Source organism: Zonotrichia albicollis, chromosome 10, assembly GCF_047830755.1.
Source record: "Zonotrichia albicollis isolate bZonAlb1 chromosome 10, bZonAlb1.hap1, whole genome shotgun sequence".
Taxonomy (NCBI): Eukaryota; Metazoa; Chordata; class Aves; order Passeriformes; family Passerellidae; genus Zonotrichia; species Zonotrichia albicollis.
Genome location: NC_133828.1, coordinates 38780876 through 38798154, shown reverse-complemented (window position 1 = coordinate 38798154; position 17279 = coordinate 38780876). Strand labels below are relative to the sequence as shown.

Genomic DNA, 17279 nt, shown 5'->3' with positions numbered 1-17279 from the left:
AGATTTAAGACAAATAAACCTACCTTCCATCACAGAAGGAAAGATGACTCTGAGACTTAAAATCCTGAACTGATTTAAGTTTGAAGGGACTCTCAAAACTCAAATTTTCCACCCCATTCCATGGGCAGGGACCCTTCCACTAGACCAGGTTGCTCCAAGCCCCATCCAGCCTGGCCTAAACTGGTCCAAACTGGGTGATTGAAAGGCAGTAGAAGGTTCTCCAGCAGCAAATGGGGTAGCACTGCTTTCTGCAAGGAAGGCGGCCTGGGAGCAATCCATCTCTCCATGGAGCCACTGAATATCACAGCTATAGAAATTGCTTTTACCTGAGTGAAAAGCTTTAAGTCAAAGGCAGGAGAAGACCAGATTACTCCATGCCAAGTGTCAAACAAAAATTAAGGAACTGAGTCTGATTTTTGTTGAGTAAAAACACTTTAAAAATCCTCTATTGCACTCAACAGTGCTTCAACAACCTTGTAGTAAATTAGATTAATAGGTGTTGATTTTACAGCTGCTTCATTATCATCTGCTACATTAAAATCTAATTATTTATTCCCACAAGCGTTTCCTGCTACTCCTGGCTTTTTACTCCTTTTTCACTGCAAAGGAGCTGCAGTGCTATCTGTTTCTGCAGCCCCTGGGCAGCAGCAGGTGGGACAGCAAACATCTCTGTCACAAATAACCCGAGCTGCCATCCCTGCTCCCTGCTGCAATTAAGCCTTCATTAGGAGCTGGTGAATAACTCTGCTGCTCCTGGCCACGATCCCTCCCTCCCTTAAAAGGAAGGCATGACACAGATAAAGGTGGGGCTTTGCCCGCCCGAGTATTTCAGAGCATCCTCTCGGAGTCATGATTGCAGAAGGAGTCCTGGGGCACGTTCTGGACACTGTGGTAAGTCTGTGCTGCTGATTAAATGTGGATTTTTATGTCCTTAAGTGAATATACTTTGGATTTGCTGAAGTTGTGTGAGAGGGTGCAGCTGAAGTTCGGCGCATCCTCTGCTGTAACCGGGAGAGGTTTCATGTAAAGCCAATTTTGGGAATTGTTAAAGCAAATAGAGGCTAAGTGGGTCTGGGAGCTTCCTGAGAATGGAGCTGGTCTTGCTTTTTTTAATTGCAGGCAAGTTTCTGAAAGCCTCTTAATTTTTCTCTTTAGAACTAGATATTTTTTCTCTTTTTTTCCCTCTTTTTTAAAGTCACCTCAGGCTGAAGATTTCCTTGGATATGCTCCTTGAATCACCGCGGAAGTTACAGTCTTACACTTTAGAGGATTATTTTGGAGTTTATCCAATGCTTATTTTTCTCAATATATGTTGTTTTAAGAAAGTTACACTTCAATGCTTTGAGTATCTTATATATTTAATTTAATGGGTTGGAAGTGTGTTAGCAAAAGAATAGTTTGCCTGTTCTGTGGACTGCAGCTGTGTCGCATATTTAAAAATATGTATAATTGCAGTGTTATCTCCAGCACTCACCAAGTTAATGAGCATCCTCACTGGTATCAGCTAAACACTGTGTTATCAATGAGGCTTTTCAGAATTTAAAATTAAATACCAGGTTTTCAGGGGGGCTCTTTGCACTCTCACTAACTTTCTTCGGTTTGTTTGTTCGTTCTTATAAATTATTTACTTAAGCAGCAAGGCAAACTTGAAATCCTGTAGTGTTTGGAATTAATAATTTAATGCTCTTGTTCCCTTTTAATTTCCTCGCTGTGCAGTTATGTCCATAGTCACTTTTCTGGTGTTAAATTTTATTAAGCAAATCAACAATGAAAGTAAAGCTGTCAATAAATAAGTTGCGTAGATCCAGACCTAAATGTTATTTCCCTCTGTGGAGCTTTTATCTTGAATTACAGCTTTAAAACCATCTTTACACTGAACATTAATCATATGAAATATTAAGAATGGCTTTCTGGGTTATTGGGAAATACATCTCCCAGTGCAGAATTGCCTGTGTCCTTAAACCAAGTTGCAGTTTCATGGAGTTTCTTGATGCCTGTGGCTGTCAAGGTGTTTTTTCATGTCCCTGTGATGTGTGCCAGCCCTGAGCCCCTCTGTATTTTGTGTACAGCTTCCCCTTTCTCCTTATTATCCTATTTGAGAAGCCTGCCCTGTCAGAGATAACAGTTTTGGAATAAACATTCCCACATTATTGATTACTGTTGCTGACCAGCTTTGGGTGCCTTATTTTCTGCCAGTCGAGTTTTTCTCCTTGGTCACTCTGGGATCACAGACGAGGAGATCACCCAACAAAGGGGTTCAGAGTAAAGGGGGTGGGAGCTGTTAAAAACGGGACTACACTCCTGGTGCTAAAAGTGATTTCAGCATTTATTATGATAAAAAGAAAAGGCCTAAAGCAAGGGGACCCGCAGGCTGAGCAGGAGTGCTCCCATTGAGGATGGCACTGGGGCTTCTTCAGCAGCCCCCATGTTCCTGGTGGAGAGGTACAAATTCAGTGGGTCAGAAGCCCCTTTTTATCCTGTTTTTGTCCCTTGGGATTGATTTCTTTTTGGTTTCTTCATTTGCATGAAGGTTTTAGGCCTTGATTGGCCCATGACAGTTCTGTCCCAGCTGGCTTGTGGTGCACTTTACTGAGGTGTGTTATGGTACGTTGAGTACTGGATTTCTTATAACTACCCTTTTAACCCCTTTTACAATATAATAACTCAACTAACAGTACATGCTTAACAATTATCAACTGTTTTACAACAGTTTCTAACCTATTTTTAGCAGTAGTTATTGTTCCTCTGGGCTGAGGATCCCAAATTGCTGTGGTGGGGCTCTGTGGAAGGTGATGCCCTCCACTGGTTCTGGTGACTGCCAACCCTTTCAGGGATTCAGTTTATCCCAAAATCCACCCTGAGCTTGCCCTGGCCCAGCCTGAGGCCGTTCCCTCTGCTCCTGTCCCTGTTCCCTGGAGCACAGCCCGAGCCCCCCGGCTGTGCCCTCCTGTCAGGAGCTGTGCAGAGCCACAAGGGCCCCCTGAGCCTCCTTTGCTCCAGGCTGAGCCCCTGCCCAGCTCCCTCAGCCCCTCCTGGGGCTCCATTCCCTGCCCTGGCCATTCTCCAGTGTCCCCTCAGGGTCCCTCTGGCAGTGAGTGCCCAGGGCTGGCCCCAGCCCTGGAGGGGCCTCAGCAGGGCCTGCCCTGGGGACAATCCCTGCCCTGGGGGTGTCACACCAGGGCTGGCGCAGCCTGGGGGCCATGACCTCGTGTCCAGCCCTGTCCCCAGCACCGCCAGGGCCTTTTCCAGCCCTGTCCCCAGCACCGCCAGGGCCTTTTCCAGCCCTGTCACCAACGCCACCAGGGCCTTTTCCAGCTCTGTCACCTGCACTGCCAGGACCTTTTCCAGCCCTGTCACCAACGCCACCAGGGCCTTTTCCAGCCCTGTCCCCAGCACTGCCAGGGCCTTTTCCAGCCCTGTCCCCTGCACTGCCAGGGCCTTTTCCAGCATCCCAGCTGCTCCTCCCTGAGCCTGCAGTGTCCTGTGGGCTCACAAGGAGCTGGCCCTTGGCCTTGCTGGCCCATGGATCCCTGTGCAGAGCCTCCTGCCCCCCAGCAGATCCACATCCCACCAACTCTGTGTCTGCAGCTCCCTGAGGGTGCCCTCCATCCCCTCAGCCACATCCCTGATAAAGATAAAAATATTAAACAGAGCTGGGCCCAGTACTGAGCCCTGGGGAGCCCCACTGGTGACTGGCCACCAGCTGGATTTAATTCTGTTCCCTCCTTTCTGGGCCCAGCCTTCCAGCCATTCACTTTCCAGCCTTTTTTTTCCTTTTCTTGGGTTGAAATCATTCCTGTTCTGTGCAGGAGCTAGGAAGGAGGAGGGTTTTTTTTCTGTGCTCTTCCATCACTTATCAGTGATAGAGTGGCACAGATCCCTGGGCATGCTGCAGAATTTGGGGGAAGCAGCTGAGAGCTTCTGCCATGCACAGTGAACAACATCCAAATTGTGTTTGGATCCTGGATTCTTGTTTGGATCCTGGATTCTTGTTTGGATCCTCAATTTTGTTTGGATCCTCAATTTTGTTTGGATCCTCAATTTTGTTTGGATCCTTGATTTGAATTTGGATCCTAGATTTGTGTTTGGCTCCTCAGTTCATGTTTGGATCCTTGTTTGGTGCTTGGATCCTCTATTTGTGTCTGGATCCTTTTTTGTGTTTGGATCCTTGGTTCATGTTTGGATCCATTTTTGTGTTGGATCCTTGCTTGGTGTTTGGATCATGCTCCCCCTCAACAGGAAATGTTTTTCAAAGGATTTTAAAAATAACCACAACACATAAATATTTGTGTCTTTGTGGAAAGTTGCTGTTTCTTACTGCTTTGGGGGCTTGCTCACATCACATCCTATCAATTATGTTTACTGAAGCTGCAGCTTCCTACTGCCTGTGCCATTCCTCCTGTGTGGAGTGCCCCAAGGAAATGTTCACACTTGCTGGTTCCTGGCCCTCAGGAGCTCTGTATTTACAGGGTGATGCTTCAGTGATGCTGTGCCTGGAGGGGTGCTTTGTGTGCCATGCTGTGGCAATGTTACCCCAGGGGCAAACTCAGAGTACACAGGCAGGAGAGAAAGAAAACAGTGATGGAAGTACAGGTAGGCTCTGAGCTCCCCATGTTCACTGGCTGACAGCTTTTCTTTCAGGAAAAGGCCTTTGCCAATATTATTCACAGAGTGGCATGAAGGGAATTGAAATATTTATATTATAATAAATATGATTTTGTTCTGTGCTTTGCTGCAAGTGCAGTGATGCTCCTTCAAAGACAGTGACTTCAACACAGAGATCTGCTTCGGAGGGCAATTGAAATGTGTTTGCTTCCACAGGTCACTCCCTAAATTTTGGATCCAATATCCTTTAAATCCACTTGCTCTTTGGTTTGCACATTGACTGTCCTTGTTCCAGGAGTGGGATCAGTGGTGGGTGCTGCTTCTCTAAGCTCCTCTGCTGGGCCAACTGCTTTAACACTGCAGGTTTTCCTCTGTGCCTGAAGCATTTCTTTAATATCCCCTTTTATTTGCAAATACATTGGATTAAGGACTGTTCATGTATATAAGCCCGAGCTTTCTTATCAGAGACAAAAGAGTTAAAATATGGGAATGAATTTAATGAGATGGCTTTAAGGTATGTTCCTTTCTCAAAGGATGTTGACTTTGGGGAGGGGAAAGATAAAAGAAAGCTTCTTTGTGGTATGGAATAATAGAAAATATATTTTCTAAATTTTTGTTTCTCACTTTAGGAATAATCTCCTTCCTAATTCTTTTTGCTGGATTCAAACAACCTCTTCCTTGCCTTGCTAGGGCACAAAGTGCCCTTGCTGTTGTCTGGTTCTCCTCCATCTCCCCCTCTACCGTGCTTTTCCAGGCTTCCATGGGCAGCATGAGGCACCGAAGGAATGGCAATTTTGAGAGCTCCAGGCTCCTCTATTCCAGCATGTCTCGCAGCATAGACGTGGCTTGCAGCGATGCTGTGAGTACCTGGTACACTCTGCTGTCTTGGGAGGGGCCACAGTGGTGAATTCGCTCAGGTCAGGGCAGGATGTGATGGATTTGTCACTTTCCCCTTTGTGGAGACACTTTCCTAACCAGTGCTCACCTCAAGCAGCAGCTGACACGGTTAAACCCTGAGGGTTTATTGCCTTCCTTTTGAGCCCTGTAGCTCTTCATTGTGCTTTCTCCATCACTTCTGGTTTTAAACCGCCTCCCAGGTGGCAGCAAGAGACAAATTTGTCTGTGTAAAGAACCAGCTTGATGGCCAAGGCAGCCAACATGTGGTTCTGTTAAACATCCTTTCATGCCTGAAAGATTGCTGACTCCAGCAATTGTGTCGCAGATTCTCTGCTCCTGATGGGTTTGCAGAACGCCCTAATATGGCCAATCCTTAGGACTTCAGCAATTGCTTCCCTCTCCTTTTATTTTTTTGGTCTTGCACTGTTGTGACTTTTACTGGTTGAATGCGTTCCCTTCCATTTTCCTTGGTTTGGATATAATGCTTGTAATGTTTTTTTCGGCTTGGAATAACTTTTTCTACCTGCTGTTTAACCACAAGTGCTGTGTCGAACAACTGAACTATGGCTGCCTGTCTTCCCTTTGTGTCCCAGGTGAAATCTTGCCCTGCAAATCTAACTATACTTAAAAGCAAGCAAAAAACCCCCAACACTTCATGAGCAAGTGAGAATTTCTCTTTGCTTTCTTAGCTCACAGAGGCAGATGAGGGATGAATTTGAGTTTCAAGGTTAATAGCAGAGTTAATGGTTAAACAAGCTGGAGAGACTTCACATTTCACTGAGCTCCCATAAAGGAGGACTTGAAGTTGTTCTGAGCTCCTGCTGGGGTCTGTGTGTTGAATTAAAACAGCCCCTACCCTAAAGAACGTTCCAGTGTTCTCTTTTTTACCTTTATTTTTTCTTTTTACCATTGGGAAGAATGTTTGCCATAGTGTTTTAAGCAGTATCTTTGTGTTCACACTGACTGTGATGTTACTGAGGTCTCTTCTGTTTTGTGAGTTATCAGAAATAAACTTCTAAAATTTATCTTCCAGGATTTGGCCAACTTCATCCAAGAAAACTTTAAGAAGAGAGAATGTGTCTTTTTTACAAAGGACACCAAGTCCATGTAAGGAGATATTTTTCTCTTGTTTTTCAAGAATGGGGGGCTGGTGCATGAGGGGATTTCTGTCTGCAAAGGCAGGGAGAAAAGTTTGGGTTTTTTGTTCAGAGCTTGAATCTAGCAGTGCAATCTCACCTCAGTCCCATTGTTTGAGTCACTCCACAAGTAACTTGATGCAAAACTAGGGATCTCATCTTCCAGCAGCTGTGTCACAGGGTTTAATATCAAATTCCCTATTTGAAGCATACCTGGGGCAATGGGATGCTTGAAGGATGCAGCACTGATATTGGTGTATGGCAAAGTGTATGCATGAGAGGTTTGCATAATTTAAATTTTCCTTTTAAACCCAAATCACAAATTTCATGCACAGGCACTAAGTTTTGCTCAGGCTGATGTTCTCTTAAGACAGGGCATTAAACTGGCTCCATTTTCAGGCACAGGTACCAGTGCAGTGCTGGTTTGAGGACCATAATGCTGCTTTGTGGTTTTGGGGTGGTTTTTTTGTCTCAGGAGAAAAGTGATCAAACAAATATAGCTGCAGAAATGCTGATATTGAGCTCTGAGGGCTCTCTGACACCACTGTTCTCTGAAGCTGGGAGGGAAATTAGTCTCATTTCAGAAAGTCTCACTCAGGGTCCTCCTCTGCCACCAAAAATGGGATGTCTGGCAAGGCACCAACAATGGATGGAGGAGCTGGTGCTCATCAACTTCTCTTCCTGCAAGCCCTCTGGGAGAGGATTGCAGGACTTGCTGGGTTATTTTTGTCTAGGTATTTTTAAGGTAAGCTGGTTTCATTTGCAAGGTACAGCAGAGTACAAGAAACCTTTCCAAAGGAGACAAGCAGTTCCCCCTGCTCCATGTCCTGTGTGGAAGCAGGAATGCGGGCTGTGGAGAGGACCTTCAAAACCAAGTCAGCCCAGCACCACCACTAAAGCATGCCCTCAAGTGCACATCCATGTGATTTTGGAATACTTCTAGGGATGGTGGCTCCACCACAACCATGGGCAGCCTGCACCAATGCCTGACACCCCTTTCCATGCAATTTTTCCCCCCTGATATCCAATCTGAACTTCCCCTGGCACAACCTGAGGCCTTTTTCACCTGTCCTGTCACTTGTCACCTGGGAGAGGAGATGCAGTGAACTCATCCTGTGTGGTTAAGAGCACAGAGAGGGGAGGAAACCCCTCAGCACAGCCTGGTTCCTGAGCTGGGTTCCTCTTCCCAGTGCTGGACAGAAGCAGGTTTGGGGGAGGAACCATGATCAGGTGCTGCTCTGCTTTGTCAGGTGCTAAATCCCAGTAGAGTCCCACGCACAACTGGTTCTGTAGCTCCACCTGCTGCTTTCCTTGCTGGCAGAGCTCACTTTTCTGTGCTCAGGGTTCCTCAGGGATGCCTATTCCCTCTTCTTTCAGGGGCAACTTATGTAAATGTGGATACCCTGAAAATCAGCACATAGAGGGCACCCAGGTTAACACCACTGAGAAATGGAACTACAAGAAGCACACCAAGGAGCTGCCTACTGATGCCTTTGGGGACATTCAGTTTGAAAACTTGGGAAAAAGAGGAAAGGTAAGTGGAAATATTAAGGATATTCATGAGGGCCCTGTGGAAGCTCCTCAAAAGCAAGGAAGGTGAAATGGATTTTATTCTGATGGCAGGAGAGAAGCTACAAAGGGCACAAGCTTGTTTTTCAAGCCCTGAAAATAGGTAACAAAGGATAATTCCTTCTGTGTTACTTGTTGGTTAGGCTGGTCATGGGACTGAAAAGAAAATCTCTTTCCAGGCATGGCAGGAGAATGGATGAATGAGAGTGAATGGATATAAAATAATCCCTGAATTATTTTATATCCTCATAGACCAGCTTGCTCAGGTCTATAAACAATTTAATATTGAATATTTCCCATGGTGGAGAGTTCCGGAAGAATGTAAGATTTCTGTGGAACTTCAAAAGTTTTATTCCATTTGTTGGGGTTTTTTCCTTGTGTTTTTGCTCTGAGCGTGGACAGTGGAGGTGTGGGAAGAAGAAAATAGCTGCTGTTGCCGTTTTTGGTGATTTATACTGGTGCTTGTGAGGAGTCACATGTGGCTGAGCTCATCTGCCTCCTCTAAATGGCTGATATTTAACACCAGTGCAGGTTGCTTGGGACAATCAAAATAATGAGGAAAATCAGAGCCTGCTATGTAAATGAATTTGGTTTGTTTTATGCAAAGTAGCAAAAATAAGAGGCACTTGAGTGGGAAATGAGACTGCAAGTTTCAAATCAGGCTTTAACAGATCCATGTACTTCACATATTTTTTGATGTGCACGTTTTAGCTTTGTCCTGCTTTGTTGTAAGCTGCTGTGTGACTGTAATGGAACAGAAAGTGCTTTGCTCTCTTGCAATATTTCAAACTTCTCAAAGGTTAAATGTTCTTTCCTTAGGTTGTGTCTTCCCCACTTCCAACTCTGGGAATCAGTTCATGGGCCCTCATTTGTTTCATGTGGGCTCTCAAGGCCACTGTGCATATTTCAGAGCATTCTTTGTTCAAACGCTGCATATAGGTCTCCTAGTCCATCCCACTGGAATGTTGGCTGGAATCACATTGTAATTCCCTGCTCTTATTCCCTACACAGCAAGGCACCTGCTGCTCCTGAAGATTGCCAAGTGTTTTCTATGGATGCACAGCAGGGAGAACTTCAAACTCAGGGTGACCTGAGAATTGCTGTCAATTACCAGTGAGGGATGGGAAGTTTTATACCCTGCACTGTGCTTCTCAGGACACACCAGTCCAGAAAAGTTCTGAGCAGAAATGAGATGTGAATAAACCCATAAAGAGGTTTGAGGACAGGCTGGGAGAGCTGGGGGTGCTCACCTGGAGAAGAGAAGGCTCCAGGGAGAGCTCAGAGTCGCTAAAGGGGCTCCAGGAGGGCTGGAGAGGGACTGGGGAAAAGGGATGGAGGGACAGGACACAGGGAATGGCTCCCAGTGCCAGAGGGCAGGGATGGATGGGATATTGGGAATTAGGAATTGTTCCCTGGCAGGGTGGGCAGGCCCTGGCACTGCCCAGAGCAGCTGTGGCTGCCCCTGGATCCTTGGAAGTGCCCAAGGCCAGGCTGGATGGGACTTGGAGCAGCCTGGGACGGTGGAAGGTGCTCATGGCAAGGATGAGACTAAAGAATCTTTAAGCTCCCTTTCAGCCCAAACCACTCTGGGATTCTATAAAATCCCACCCTCTGTAAGTCCAACTTTTGAGCTCTTCGTTTCTGCAGTGCTGCTCATATCCTGTAACACCCACGAACATCTCAGTCGCTGCATTTACTGTTCAGGGAGCCCCGAGCCCAGAAAGGCTTCCCGAATCCCATCCCTGGCTGGGAGCAGCATCCATCAGCACCACGAGATGGCATCCTTGCACTTCGCAGGAGAGAGGGGCTGAGCCCAGCGGTTCACCGGCTGCACAGGAGCTGACACTTCGCTATGGGCAGGGTATATTTCCTGGTAGCTCCCCCCTCTCCTATAGGGGTTCCCCTCCAGAAAAACACCCAAAGCTTCGTGAGACTGAGGCTTCTTAGGGCAGAAGCTGTGTGAGTCCCTCAGCTCTCCTGTGTAGCTGCTGGAGCCTGCTCAGCATCCTCTGTGATGCCCTGAATGCTTTAACTCCTTCTGGGAACCTGTCTTGGAGCACAGGAATATTTTTATTCAAGTTCAGTGTCTCTTAGGTGGTGACATTTCCTTCTCGAAGTAATCCTTTCATTTTGCTCTCCTGCAAGTACTGGGCAATCAACATTAAATCCTCTATGGTTCAGGTCCAAGCTCCTCCTTTTCATCTCCTGATTTGGCTTGTGCGGCCATGAATGTCTTCCAAAAGTGATGAAAAAGTGAAGGGGCTTTTAAATGGCAAAGCATGACAAGGCCAGAGAAGCTTTTAAATAAATGGAGACATGTTAAGTCTACCTGAAGCTAAATTATGTCTCTTAGGTGCTTTTTGGCATCTTTGTAGAGTGTTCAAGCTTTACTACAAATTTGATGTATTTGTTTTGTCTTGTACTTGAAGCACTGGAGTGGGTAAGTGTTGTGATAGGGACACCTCTCACACGGAGCCTTGAATTTATTTGAATAGTATAATCAAAATACAACTGTCATTATGATTATTAGTTCACTTTCAACAATGCTGCCTCTGATTCATAATCCAAGCTTTAAATAGCACCACTGGAGTTAGTTGCTGTAGTGGTGGTGTGTTCATCCTTGCAGAGCTCCTCTGAAGCCCAAGGTCATTGCTTATTGTGTTTGCTGAGAAATGCTCCAGTGAAGGCAGGAATTATGCATCTGACTCCATGTTCTCAGAAAACTAATTTGTTATTTTATAATACTATATTATATTAAAGAATGTACTAAAGAATACAGAAAGGGCAATTACTGAATGCTAAAAAGATAATAATGAAAACTCGTGACTTTCCAGAGTCTGACACAGCTTGGCCCTGATTGGCCAAAGAGCCAAAACCACTCCCAGCAGAACCCAATGGAACAATCACCTGTGGGTGAACAATCTCCAAACACATTCCACATGAGCGCAGCACAGGAGAAGCAAATGAGATAAGAATTGTTTTCCTTTTCTCTGAGGCTCTCAGCTTCCCAGGTGAAAAACCCTGGGTGAAGGGATTTTTCTGAGAATGTGAATGCCACAACTGCTCTTGCCCTCTCTAGAGGAAGCTGGGCTGGGTGCCTGGTTGTAGGTGAAGGATAAAGGTGCTTCAGGGGAAGAAACAAGGATTTCATCATCACCTTTCCTTTCATCTCCTGGCTGCTGGAAGGAGGCTGAGCAGCAGAGAAGAAAATGGTGGTTGTTCCCAGCCACCTCGATTTATCTCCTGTATGTTTGTTCTCCTGTTTTCTCTCCCCAAGTACATCCGCCTGTCCTGTGACACAGACTCTGAGACCCTCTACGACCTCATGACCCAGCACTGGAACCTGAAGACCCCCAACCTCGTCATCTCCGTCACCGGCGGCGCCAAGAACTTCGCGCTCAAGCCCCGCATGCGCAAGATCTTCAGCAGGCTGATCTACATCGCCCAGTCCAAGGGTGAGCACCTGCTGCTGGGCCTCTGCCACCTCACTGCTGCACTGCAGGGCTGCAGGGGCAGCGGCTCCAAGGGTCTGGGGGAGAGCAGAGTGTTCATTTGGCTGCTGCACTTGTGATTAATTAAAAATATGGATGTTGATCTAGTACCGATATCCAACTGTGACGGACAAAGACTCTCTAGCAGTTTAAAGCTAGAAAGTGTATGTTTATTATGGGATAGCTCCCAAATACACACCACAATTTACAGGTGATTACAGAGTCCTTTTATCTATACAAGTATTGAATACCCAAAATACAAATGTATATTCATAACTTTGCTGCATCCCATTCTCTGTTTCATATGGTAATTAGTTCAAATTCATTCATATGGTAATTAGTTCAACCATTAAGCTTGCATAGTTTGTTCCTTGGAATGGGTCAGTGGTCCCTTTCATGAGGAGGGGTCCCAAAATGAGGAAGTCAATGAAGTCTTCCTCGTTCTGCCCTTTCTACCTTTTCAATGCAAATCTGACAAATGAACCCTTGGTAGAACTCCCATTCCCGTCTTCAATTGGTTTCAGAACAGAGGAGGCCACAATTGTCTTATGTCCCTAAAAGCCATTTATCAGTTTCTATATTCTTCATTATAAACCCAGCTAACCAAACATTATGTTGACAAGCAATCAATTATTAGTTAACCACTAACTCTTAACTGTGATGGTGTTCACAGGGGTCCCAAGATCAGGGAAGAGATGAGAATCTTGACTCCATGTATCAGAAGGCTTGATTTATTATTTTATGATATATATTATATTATATTAAAACTATACTAAAAGAATAGAAGGATTTCATCAGAAGGCTAGCTCAGAATAGAAAAAGAAAGATAACAAAGGCTTGTGACTGGCTGAGACAGTCTGGACAGCTGGGCTGTGATTGGCCATTGATTAGAAGCAACCACATGAGACCAATCACAGATGCACCTGTTGCATCCCACAGCCGCAGATAACCATTGTTTACATTTTGTTCCTGAGGCCTCTTGGCTTCTCAGGAGAAAAAATCATAAGGAAAGGATTTTTCAGAAAAGTTGTCTGTGACACTTCACTTCATCAGGGCCTACCCATTTACTTTGATTAACTCCAACAAAGCTTATCTCTAACTAAAACCTCAGCTCCTGTAAAATCCCTAAATTCCTTAAAGTTTACATCTCACCTGGGACATGTGTGGCATTAATGGTTTGGAAGTAGCAGGAGTGGGATTTAGGGGAGTGGACTCAGGGGCGCCTGTGATAGCATAAGTGAGTTGTATAGCATCTCTCTTGTGCTCAATTGAAGAGCCACCCCCAAGGTCACAGAAGGGGTTTGGTTATGTCTTTGATGCCGTGGCAGGGTGGGTGTTGGGCTGTGCCCCCCCAGGTGAGCGCGTGTTGTTCCAGGAGCCTGGATCTTCACCGGGGGAACGCACTACGGGCTGATGAAGTACATCGGGGAGGTGGTCAGGGACAACACCATCAGCCGCAGCTCCGAGGAGAACGTGGTGGCCATCGGCATCGCCGCCTGGGGCATGATCTCCAACCGGGAATCGCTCATCCGCACCGCCACCAGCGACGTAAGGAGCAGGGCATGGCGCGTGGGAAGGGTGAAAGCTTCACAAGACAGTCTCACAGATATGTGTGCTTGGCAGAAAGGTTTTTACATGTAGAATCTGAAGAAGGAATAGAAATGAAAGCAAGTTTTGATATAGAAGAAAAGAATTGCTGAGCCAGCATTACTGGCTAACCAAGGAGGCAAAGGGTGTGTTAGTTAGAAGGGGTTTTTATGGCTTAGAGCAAAGGATAAACCCACCCCAAACAAGAAGATGTTTTTACCAAGCAGAAGGATAGCACAGGCAAACAACTCAGCAAATGCTGCAAGTAGAAAAAAGGTCTCAGAATTTTCCACTGCAAGAAAACTGAAAAACAACTTCTGGCTTAAACTGTAATGTGCTGACTTTTAGTGATTGGAGGACAGTAACATGAATATGAACAGTAACATGAACATAATTATAGCAGTTATGATAGGCTGTAGGTAAAAATTAAGGTATAGATTGGTTCTACTGTATTAAGATGCTCAGCAAAGAAAAGTATATAATGCATTGTAACCAAAACCAAAGGGTCTCCAGGCCTGCCTGCAGCTGGAGCTGACACCTGTAGGCACAGCTCTGTCACCCACAACCCTGGATTGCTGTGACATTTTGGATGGAAGAAACTGCATTTTGAAGAGCTGCCTGGAGTCCCACATCCCTCGTTCAGGCTCCTACAATGGGGTTATTAATGAGCTTAAAATTAAGGTTGGACAAACTGGGACTTCTAAGAGCCCAGCTATCAGCCCAGTGCTGCCATCATATTCAGTTTAACCACATCCTCAAGTGCTGCATGAATAGGTTGGTGGGGAAAGAAAGAGGAGGCTGGGCCTCAAAGCGTCGGGAATTCTTCCCAGAATAGGAACAAAGTAAAATGTTCTCATGCCCAAGTTAGTCACACACATCAGGCCTGGTGAGGAGGGAGGATTTCAGCTGTGCCAGGTTTTGGCATGTCCGTGAGGGAGTTCAGCTGCTCTGACTCCGTGTCTGGCATTGCTTTAGGGAATAACCCACTCCCATGGTTATTCCAGCTCTGAAATCCCTGTGCACTCCCCCACAGCAGGGCTTCCCATGAGCTAAGGCACATGGTGGGTACCTGCTGCTGCTGTTTAGGATCTTCATTACAGAATCACAGAATAATGAGGCTGGAAGATAATGAAAAAAGGAAAATCAAAGGTCTTAGCAGGAAATTCTTAAAAAGCTTTTGGGTGTGTTATTTTTTGGATTTGGTTGGTTTGGGTTTTTCTTTTTTTTTTTGTTTTTTGGGGGGATTTTTTTGGGACTGTCTCTCAAACACTAGCTTCTAGAGGTTACAGACTTCTTACCTTTCTTTTATGATAGAAATGTGAACTCAAAGGTTCTGTCTTGAGTTTGTGATAAGAACCTTTCTCTGAGACTCCTAACACCTCGCCTAGGCTATAGCACCAAGTGCCATGTCCAGTCTTTTTTTAAACACATCCAGAGATGGTGATTCCACCACCTCCCTGGGAAGAGCATTCCAGTACTTTATTATTGTTCTGGTGAAAAATTTCTTCCTAATTTCCAACCTAGCCCTTCCCTGACATAGCTTGAGACTGCTGTCCTTCCTGTCAGAAGGGTTAACCCCCCTTGTCTCTTGTCCGCCAAACACGACAGAACACCTCTGAAAAACTGTCCCACCACATAAATAAGGTGTGTGTGTCCTTGAATCTTTGCCAAACACACTGTGTGCCCCCAGGGGAGCTACTTGGCCCACTACATCATGGATGACCTGAAGAGAGACCCCCTGTACTGCCTGGATAACAACCACACCCATCTGCTGCTGGTGGACAACGGCACCCACGGGCACCCCACCACGGAGGCCAAAGTGCGGACCCAGCTGGAGAAGTACATTTCAGAGAGGGTCATCCCAGGTATCCTCCTCCTCCTCCTCCTGCTGCCTCTGCATGCTCTGGGGCACAGCCACAGTGACTTCCTTGGAAAAAGAAAGCACTGGCAGCATCCTGTGGCTGCTGAGCTGGAAGGTTCACAGTGTGTGTGTGAACTGCAGTGCATCTGGAGCTCTGTCAGGAGCAGCACCTTCCCTCATCTGCCTTTCTGTGTGCCCTTTGTGGCATAGGAAATGCTTCATTTCAGCCACACAGCCCTTCCCTCCCTTCCTCTTAAAGCTGGCCCTTCTATATCCATCCCCTCTGTCACTGAATTCCAAGTAGCTGGAGCAATGTTACACAAAAGCTGAAGTTAGGCTTTTCCCAAAATATTTATTTATGAGGGTGATTGAGCCACCTGCAACCTACTGCTAAATAATTTCTCTTTCACCCACTTCTTTACAAAAAAAAAAAAAAAAAAAAATCAAACACCTTAGCTATAAATTCTTAAAAAGCTTTTGTGAGTGTTGTTGTTTGGGTTTGGTTGTTTTGGGTTTTTTTTGGAATGTCTCTCAGACACTAGCTCCAGTTACAGAATTCTTACTTTTCTTTTACGATTGGAAATGTGAACTCAGAGGTTCTGTATCTTGAGTTTGTGATAAGAACCTTTCTCTGAGACTCGACATTTTATTGTGTTTATCTGCTCCTTTGACTCTCTGAGTCAAAGGAGCAGATAAATAGAATAAAATTGCATTTTAAGGCCTTCAGAGATAGCAAGAATTAGGCTTTCTAGAAGGGAAAAACTTCTGTTGGAGAAGGGTGTCTGAATGTTAGGCAAAACTGAGTTTTTATTAAGAACAGCTGTTAGTAACTCTGGCAAAATCAACAGCAAACTAGTATTTGCATGAATGGCTTAGAAATTCTTTCATTGTACTCAGGAAAAAAAAAAAAGTTGTTCAAACTGCATTAATTGATTTTTCTTTTTTTCTTTTGGCATATTTCACAGAATCTAATTATGGTGGGAAGATCCCAATTGTGTGTTTTGCCCAAGGTGGTGGAAAGGAGACTTTGAAAGTAGGTTCATTACTTTTATTTATTTCCAGGAATGACAACAGGGGCATTGCTCTGGTATTTAAGACTGATTGCTCCAAAAGAAACTTGATGAAATAGACAGTGCTGTTATTTACAGAAGCTTGCCTTGCACTTACTACAGAAGGACCTTGTTTGCAATTTAAGCTTTTGAAGTTTGTTTCTGTTAAAATTTCTCTGCAAAGTTTCTGCCTTGGGCTGACATCCTGGAAAAGTATTGGCTGGGACAGTTCAGTTGTCCCAGTTCTTCCACACCCCAGAATGTGAAGGGACATTAAAGACCACCCAATTCCATGGGCAGGGACACCTTCCACTATCCCGGGTTGCTCCAAGCCCCATCCAGCCCAGCCTTGGACATTTCCAGGGATCCAGGAGCTTCTCTGGGCACCCTGTGCCAGGGTCTGCCCACCCTCCCAGTGAATCATCTCCTAATGTAAATATAAATATAAATATAAATATAAATATAAATATAAATATAAATATAAATATAAATATAAATTTCTCCCCTTGTAGTTTAAAACCATACCCTCTCGTCCTATCACTATCTACCCGTGTAAAAAGTTTCTCTCCCTGTTTCTTATAAGTGCATTTTAAATACATTTGGAGTCTAGTTTAGATCTAGAGCTGGTTTAAGTCTTGGCAGCTGAGCAGGGCAGGAGGGCTCTGCTGACTCTGACCCCTACAAGGAGAAGAACCAGGCATCACCTTCAAACAGAGGACAGGCAGGAGGAGGCTGAACAGAGCAAAGAAATTCCTTGAAACAGGATGTGTGACTCTGAGGGGAGGGGGAAAGGGAGATCCCTTCTAAATCTCTCTCAGGGTTAACCCAGGGTTGGAACTTGCCCATCCACCTTGCCAGAGTAAGGATGAGTGGCCTGAGGGAGCAAAGGGACCTGCCCAGGGCTTTCAGAGTGAGGGGATGTGGAGTCAGGCCGTGTGGGAAGGGAACAGGAACAGGGAGGACAAGCTCTGACCAACTGCAGGAAGAGCTGGTTTAGCCTGTACAGAGAGCTGGATTGTGCAAGAGAGTAGGATCTTGCAAAAATAAAGTTGAAGCAGCATTATATTTATGGTTTTGTTTTTGT

General features: G+C 45.4%; 1 protein-coding gene across 3 annotated transcripts in view; it reads left to right on the top strand.

Moving 5' to 3' along the window:
- The first annotated feature begins 709 nt into the window (after positions 1 to 709).
- The window catches only part of TRPM8 (transient receptor potential cation channel subfamily M member 8), a 40363-nt gene continuing 23793 nt past the window's right edge, over positions 710 to 17279 (top strand). For 2 of the 3 annotated variants that reach the window (XM_074548888.1, XM_074548887.1), the window contains exons 1-8: positions 715 to 891; positions 5360 to 5464; positions 6536 to 6609; positions 8016 to 8172; positions 11485 to 11662; positions 13074 to 13246; positions 14976 to 15150; positions 16112 to 16179. In XM_074548888.1, the coding sequence (XP_074404989.1) occupies positions 850 to 891; positions 5360 to 5464; positions 6536 to 6609; positions 8016 to 8172; positions 11485 to 11662; positions 13074 to 13246; positions 14976 to 15150; positions 16112 to 16179 (972 nt within the window). In that variant the 5' untranslated portion in view covers positions 715 to 849. Of the gene's footprint in view, positions 892 to 5359; positions 5465 to 6535; positions 6610 to 8015; positions 8173 to 11484; positions 11663 to 13073; positions 13247 to 14975; positions 15151 to 16111; positions 16180 to 17279 lie in introns of all 3 variants that reach the window. The other variant, XM_074548889.1, reaches the window with a different exon arrangement.